This window comes from Lepidothrix coronata, unplaced genomic scaffold (assembly GCF_001604755.1).
Source record: "Lepidothrix coronata isolate B3197 unplaced genomic scaffold, Lepidothrix_coronata-1.0 Scaffold4, whole genome shotgun sequence".
Classification (NCBI taxonomy): Eukaryota; Metazoa; Chordata; class Aves; order Passeriformes; family Pipridae; genus Lepidothrix; species Lepidothrix coronata.
The window spans coordinates 6,518,652-6,526,154 of record NW_016690184.1 but is presented as its reverse complement, the minus strand read 5'-3'; the positions used below and the strand labels follow the sequence as shown (position 1 = coordinate 6,526,154).

General features: G+C 49.6%; 2 protein-coding genes across 2 annotated transcripts; both read right to left on the bottom strand.

Moving 5' to 3' along the window:
- Positions 1–1,016: 1,016 nt before the first annotated feature.
- On the bottom strand, positions 1,017–4,375 carry LOC108501767 (endogenous retrovirus group K member 18 Pol protein-like). The gene is made up of 3 exons (XM_017823986.1): positions 4,087–4,375; positions 3,836–3,934; positions 1,017–3,502 (listed from the first exon to the last, which is right to left on the bottom strand). Exons 1-3 carry the CDS (start codon positions 4,373–4,375, stop codon positions 1,017–1,019), a joined length of 2,874 nt encoding a protein of 957 aa, XP_017679475.1.
- A 305-nt stretch (positions 4,376–4,680) lies between these two features.
- Positions 4,681–6,696, bottom strand: LOC108501763 (endogenous retrovirus group K member 8 Gag polyprotein-like). The gene has a single exon (XM_017823977.1). It carries the CDS (start codon positions 6,694–6,696, stop codon positions 4,681–4,683), a length of 2,016 nt encoding a protein of 671 aa, XP_017679466.1.
- Positions 6,697–7,503: the final 807 nt, after the last annotated feature.

The window sequence follows — 7,503 nt, the reverse complement described above, 5'->3', positions numbered from 1 at the left end:
GAGAGCGTGTGCTGTCCCAATTCCAGGAATAGGGAAGGATGCCCAGAAGTTTTTTACCCGTGACCAGATATGAATGTTGGAATCACAATCCTCTGGGAAGGGCAGAGGTGTTGGCCAATAATGAGGTTTTCCAACATTGACATGTGGTGGCGGTGGAACAAATGTATCTTTGGAGCCAGATTGTAGGGAGACTTTTGAATTCTGGGTCAATTCTATCTTTTGATTTGCAATTGTTTGAGGTCTGGCTGGTTCTGGGGGGAGTCTCCAATTCTCTACTTCTTTTTGGACATTTGGGAACCAGCTTCGCTTTACTCTAAGGGACCTTTTAGCATCGATTTTGGAAAATAGTAGTTCGTTATCTAATTGAAACTTCGCCGGGTTGAAAAGTGCAAGCTTTCCTACCATGCAGGGTCCTCCCTCCGGGTAGGCTCTAATCCCTGGCCATGCCCGATCTCTGCACAGCAGGAAGTATCCCTTCGGAAGCCGCATGTTCCGAGGAACATGCTCCGTTGGGATAGTGGTGACCACGGAACCGTTGCACCACGGCGAAGTGGTCCCTTGGTAAAGCTGTTTGTTTGCGGTCACATTGAGGGGATTGAACAGAACTGGTTGAGTGTATCGGTGGAAAATCACACACGCAGAAGTGGGGAGCGAACCTAAAAGGTCAATTTCTTGAAAAGGGGTGTCCGTAAACGTAAGTGCCGCTATTGCCTGCGCTAGATTGGGGGAGTTTAAGGGTAGGGATCCCTTGCTTCGAGTTTGGGACACGAAAGTGCCCCACTCGGCCGGTGTAACAGGGATCCCTATGAGGCAGGTCTTAAATGGACTACTTGCGCTGGCCAAGGACAGGCACATGGTGTCCGTGCCTGTGGCCTTGGCCAGGGTTACCCATAAGTTCTCGCTCGGTTGGTTCATCCATTCTCTGATGGGTACGGTCTCGTTGAAAGGGACGAATCCAACGATGATGATGAGCGAAGTGATGAGACGCAGTAGGTTCATGATCGGTGTCACTGTCTTCACGCTTGGAAGATCTTTATCCTGCGTGCGGGGACCCACTTTGGTCCTTCAGATCCTGAAATACAGGCGTAGCCCTTCCCCCAGGTGATCAAGGGGAAAGGGCCCGTCCAGGTTTCTGTTAACGGATCTTTAAACATGACTTTAGCCTTCTCTGGGTTTGATGTGGTTATATTCGATCTAAAATGACGGTCTGCTGGACTTCTGTTTATGTGAGTTTCTGATTCCTCCAGCATATTCAAAAAATTTAAAACATACATAATTTTATCCAATCGTTCTTGGGGGGACAGGCCAATACTCCCCCTCTTTTGTTTTTTAAGCAAATTTTTTATGTTTTGGTGGGCACGCTCTACGATACCCTGTCCTGTGGGATTGTGAGGGATTCCGGTGGTATGGTGCACTCCCCATTGTTCGAAGAACCACTTTGTGTCTGCAGACACATAGGAGGGTCCGTTGTCTGTTTTTACCTGTTTTGGGACACCCATCCTCGCGAATGCAGACAAAAAGTGTCTCTTTACATCACGGCTCTTTTCACCAGAATGCGCGGTGGCTACTATCATTTTTGAATACGTGTCAATAGACACATGCACGTACTTCAACTTGCCAAATTCTGGTACGTGCGTAACATCTGATTGCCAAATTTCTAACGCCGAGAGTCCCCTTGGGTTGGTCCCCTCCGGTGCGACCGGCGTGATAACTTGACAATCAGGGCAAGTCTTTAAAATTTCTCTTGCCTGTGATAATTTAAGGCCGAATTGTTTTTGCAACGATCGAGCATTCTGATGGAAGAACTCGTGAGAGATCTTCGCCTGTTGGAATAAATTGGGAGTGACAGCCATACCTGCCAGATGGTCGGCAAGTCGGTTTCCCTCCGCCACAGGACCTGGTAGGGTAGTGTGTGACCTGGTGTGGACAACGAAAAATCCGAATTCTCTGCTTTGAATAAGAAACAACAATTTGGTTAGCAGTTTAAACAAGTTCTGATTTGTTACTTCTTTTAGATATGAATTTTCAATCCGTTTGACCACACCACATACATATGCCGAATCTGTGACTAAATTAATTGGCTCACCACTGAAAATTTCGAAAGTGCGTACAACTGCGGAAAGCTCCACGATTTGGGGAGAACCTTGTACTTTATGAATATCTTGTTGCCAATTACCATTTTGTTGCCAAATTATGACCGCATTTCCGGTTCTGCCTGAGCCATCGGTAAAAAACGTTTTTGCACCTTTTATCGGTAAATCTGATTGTACAATTTTTAATTTTAGTGGAATTGGAATTAATCTTTGAATAAAAGGGCACGCCGGGAGGTTGAGCCGAATTTCTCCCGGGTAGCCTCCGATGGCAATTTGAAAATCAATGGAGGTTTGCGGCAGTTGCTCTAGGTGTTCAGAGGTCAGTGGGAGATAGATAAAATTTGGTTCTTCACCACTGAGCTCTAAGCACCTAGTGCGCCCTTTAAAGATTACTTTGCCAATCATTTCTGCGACGGTGGTGATCGTCTTACCGAATTGGTGCGGGAGGAACACCCACTCCCACAAACAGAAGTCTTTGCCGTCATTTGAAAATTGACCTAAAAGAGCTAACGGTTGTTTCTGCTCTCTAATAATGATAAGGGAGGTAGGCAGTCCCTCCACCTTCCTGTGCGATTGTCGTTGCATGATTTTCTTTTCAACAGTAGATAAGGCGATGTCTGCTTGTGGTGTTAAAAAACGGGGTGAGGACAGGTCAGCATCTCCTTTTAGCAGCTCAAAGAGAGGGTGCAAATCACCGGTTGTGATCCCCAGCACAGGTCGAATCCAATTGATCGCACCCAGTAGTTTTTGGAGGTCATTCAACGTGCGGACTCGTTTGTCAATTTCTATCGCTTGGGGCCTTATGGCCCTTCTTGTAATTTGGAGTCCTAAATACCTCCAAGGTGCTTCCCTTTGTACTTTTTCAGGGGATATTTCCAATCCTTTTTCTTTTAGAGCCATAATAGTTGAATTTAGAGTCTTGTCAACTGCTAATTGAGATTTGGCGCAGATCAACACATCATCCATGTAATGGAAGATGATTGACTGCGGATATTTTTGCCGAATTGGCCTCAACACTTCTGCTACAAACATCTGGCAGAGTGTTGGGGAATTTTTCATCCCCTGGGGAAGCACACGCCACTGGAACCTGCGGTGAGGTTCACAAGCATTGATTGCAGGGACTGAGAATGCAAATCGGACCGAATCAGCCGGATTAAGATAGATATGAAAAAAGCAGTCCTTAATATCAATCGCCACTAGGGGCCATTCAGCAGGGAGCATGGATGGTGACGGCATTCCCTGCTGGAGGGCTCCCATTGGTTCCAGGACTTTATTAACTTTGCGCAGGTCCTGGAGAAATCTCCAGGAACCTGAGGATTTTTGAATGACAAACACTGGAGTGTTCCAGGGACTGGTGGAAGGCTCCAGGTGTCCTTTTGCCAATTCCTGATTTACTAAGTCATTTAGGGGCCTCTAGTGGTCTAGTGGTTAGGGTGCAGGACTCTCACCGCTGCGACCCGGGTTCGATTCCCGGCCCCCCGGGCAGATGGAGCTCGTCAGCCCTGTAAGGCAATCCATCTAAGAGAAGGTCACTCTAAACAAACCTACGTTCTGAGACCCTCACTGCCACTGTCCAAGCGTGCTTGGCCCCGGCAGATGAACCTCAGGATTAAAGGGTGGGCTCAGTTCAGCGCACGCTGTGTCTCACCTAAAAAATCCACTGCGCAGGCTCGAAGGGTTAATGACCCTTCCCAAATCTTTGCTCGCGAAGACTGGCCATTATTATTATAAGTCATTTAGAATTTGCAGCTTTTTTCTCGGTAGGGGCCACTGATCAACCCAGACTGGCGTTTCGGTCTTCCAGCTCAGTCTGGGGAGCTGCGGCACTTCAGTGACCCCACCTAAAAATTTTGTTCATGGGACAGGGTGCTCAAATTGAGCTCCCACTGTTCCATGGCGTCCCTTCCCCAAAGTGTAATCGGTATGTTCAAAATGTATGGTTGGAGGGATGCTGGTCTGCCCTCTGGCCCGTAGACGGTAAGTACTACCTTACTCCTGACTGGAAATTGAGTTCCCCCCACGCCGCTGACTTGGACAAAGGCTGTCTCCGCAGGCCATCCGTGCGGCCAGTCCTTAGAGGCTATGATGGTAATGTCCGCTCCCGTGTCCAAGAGGCCTTCCACTTTGACCTTCTGCGGCTGTCTAGGCTGTGAAAAATAGACCAAACATTTTAGCAGAGGGCGAGAAGACTTAACAGTGGTTGCCCAATGGACTTCCTGTTGCTGTCTTCTCTGCTCCTCATCGGTCGACAGGACACACAGCAGGTCTTCAATGGAGACCATCTTGGCCACCGGGAACTGGTCCTCTAGCTGGACGGGGGGAAGATGAACCATTAAACATATTGCAATGTTATTATTGGAAAGACCAGTCAGGAGTGTTGGTACAACAACAATTCCCTTATCTACTGCTGAAAAATGTGAAATTATAAGGTAGGTCAAATCCGGGTTCACTGGGGCTGATGGTGTGACCCTGGCTAACTGTTCGTAAGAGCTTAGGTGAGTGGAGGGGTGCACGACTGACAAAATTATCCAGGGGAGTGGGGAACGTTGGTCGCTTACCGGGACCGGGTCAGGGAGCTGCCGCCGGGCTACGGGGTAACTGGGCGCGATGGTTGGCGCAGGATGGAGCGCAGTGCGGGGGCCATTTGTGTCATCACGCTCCCCCTGGCGCTCTGCTCCCCGTTTCCCGACGGCTCACACTCACTCGACCTCAGATCCGGCAGCGATGAAAAGGTGACTCTTTTTCTCATCCTAGGTGAATGACACGGAGAGAGGGGCTCGCCATTTACATCAGTGGTGGAGCGGCATGTCGAAGTCCAATGCCGCCCCTTTCCACACCTCTTACACAGGGTCTTTGGGAGATCTGGTGTAGACGCTGACAGGCGAGGACAATGTTTTCTAAAGTGCCCCTTTTCCCCGCATTCAAAACAATGATTTGGTCCTGAGAACACTGCAGCTAATAGACGCGCTTTATGGGAGTTCGACCCTACGTTTTTGCACGCTTCAATCATCTCCAGCAGAGTGGGCTCTTTCAAAAGCTTCAATGCTTTTTGGCAGTCCTCATTACCCTTTTCGATGACCAATTTGTTAAATAGAATTTCTTGGCATTCTTTTTGAGGAACCTGCCTGGCAATAGCCTCTTTAAGCCGAGTTATAAAATCTGTAAAAAGCTCTTTTGGGCCTTGATTAATCATTGTGAAAGAAGGGGTGGGCACATACGCGTCCGCCACCTTCTTTAAGGCCCCTAATGCCAATTCCTTACTTTTATCTAGAATTTTGGGGTCTAATCTCGTTTGAGCTCCTCTGCTAGAGTAGTCTCCCTCTCCATAAAGCATGTCTATTGCTTGCTTTGGGGCTACCCTTCTCCCCCCCGTCCGGTCATTCACATAGGTGACAATGTTCCTTTTCCACTCCGTTTCAAACGCTGAAACCTGGACGGTCGTTAGCAACCCTCCAATCACCGCTCTAACATCGAACGGTATCAAAGTATAAGCCAGAAAGAAAGACTCTAATAAGCCAGTTGTGAAGGGGGCACCCAACCCATATTCTACTATGGCCTTCTTTATATCTTTCAACATAGGATATGATATTGGTTTCCATTCGGGCTCCCTCCCTTCATCGTAATATACAGGAAACGCGCGTAGAAACTCTATATCTTGGGCGCCCGTGGCCTCCTCCCGGAAGGCCTTCCACACATCCGACCGCTGCCTTTCCGGGGAGCACGGCACCCAGTCCAAATCCAGGTCAGAGTAGCGGCAGGCGGGGTAGGCCTCAGTGTCTCGGGCCTTATGGGCGCGGCCATCTTGGCGGATGTTAGATTTGGCCTTTGCCCTGGCCCCACCCACTGCTCCCCTTGGCTTCCGGGAGGGTGACGTGTCGGGGGAGGAGACTGGACTGGTGGAAGTGGGCGTGGTGGAAGACGCGTCAGAGGAGGGGCTTCGCGTGCGTGTAGGCGGGGACGGAGGCGGCCTAGAGGGTGGAGCTACAGGGGCCCGCCTCCGTTTTTCCCACGCCAGTCCTTCCCGGGAACCTCCCTTCTTCCTGCTGTCGCGATCCCAGGGCCCCGCCTCCTCGACGCCATTTTCCGATCGACACTTGTTCTTTCGCGCCCTCCCGCCATTTTGTGAGTCTGACTCTGTCTCCTCCCTCCCGCCATTTTGTGTGATCGCTGGAATGTTCTTCTCCCTCCCGCCATTTTGTGAGTCGTTTCCAGTGTTGTTTGTAGTGTCCTTTTCAATGGTGTCAATGTCCTTGTCCGTGTTCTTGGTGCTTTCTGAGTTTTTCTTGGAGATATCAGCGTCTTTGTTGTTAGTGCTGACGTTCTTGTTCATCATTTGGTGCTGTAGCACCATCAGAACAAGCCTCCAGGCTAAGATCGCCTTTTTCCCGAGCTGGTCACCCTTATCGCCCGCTCGCCACAGCTGGAAGCCTATGGCTTCCCACTGCTCGACTGTGGTGTCTTCTGTGATTTTGAGTTTGCGTTGTTCTAACCATTTGGCGAGGGCTTTCGCGGATTTCTTATCGAGCGGGTGACCATGCTCTATGATATAGTCTTTCAGGCGACGGTAAATAAATTTTTCGGAGGTAGAGAGAGTCATGCCCATGATGGTAAGTCGGCTGTGAGACTGCTCTCCGATGTTACTCCTCCTTTTTCTTAAAATATGTTACAGGGTGGGTGCTGGGTGAAGGTATTAGGGATGTCCCCTGCAGCTCACCTTTCCAGGCGCGCGACCCGTGCGACTCGTAGAAGTCCACAGCCGTCAGCTTTGCAGAGGAGGGTTGGCGGAGCGATCTCCCCTCCTGGAGATGCTTGAGCCCAATTGGCAGCACAGGAGTTCCTCTGATACAGAGGACCTCTACTGTGCCCCACGTTGGGCGCCACTTGCCACAACCCGGGGGTAAGGAATGGGGTTGAGCACTGCAATAAGGGTTCTTGGCACAGAGAGGTCTGGTGAAGCAATGCCAAAGTTTATTTGAGGGGTAACAGCTTATATAGGGTAGGTTCAGGGGTGGAGTTTGGGCTAGGGAGGAGCATGAGATTGGCAACCCAGGGATGAAGGTAATTGGGTAACTGGGAAAGGAGGGGAGGAGTTTTAGGTGTGGCTAGGGAAATGGGCCAATGGTAGCTGCCTCTGCATTGCACCAAACACTGACCAATGGCAGGCAGAGGAGCGGGAAAACGGGTTTTGGCGGGAAAACTGTGAGGGGAAGAAGAAGACAATATGGAGGATAATTTTTTGAAACAACAACTGGGGTACAAACAACAGCAAACCCGTACAATAACGCAATTGGGGAACTGGGGATAAACTTGGGGTAACAGATATGACTGTCCAGTCCGTATATAAGTCCAGTTCGTTAAATATTTGTCTTAATCTGGGTTGTAGACTTGTCTCCATGCCTCATACTGTCTC

Coding starts and splice junctions, on each gene's coding strand:
- LOC108501763 (XM_017823977.1), bottom strand. CDS start 6,696: ATGGGCATGACTCTCTCTACCTCCGAAAAATTTATTTACCGTCGCCTG.
- LOC108501767 (XM_017823986.1), bottom strand. CDS start 4,375: ATGGTCTCCATTGAAGACCTGCTGTGTGTCCTGTCGACCGATGAGGAG. Junction 3,935..4,086: donor AACTCAATTTCCAGTCAGGA/GTAAGGTAGTAC, acceptor CAAAATTTTTAG/GTGGGGTCACTGAAGTGCCG. Junction 3,503..3,835: donor ACCGAGAAAAAAGCTGCAAA/TTCTAAATGACT, acceptor ACCACTAGAGGC/CCCTAAATGACTTAGTAAAT.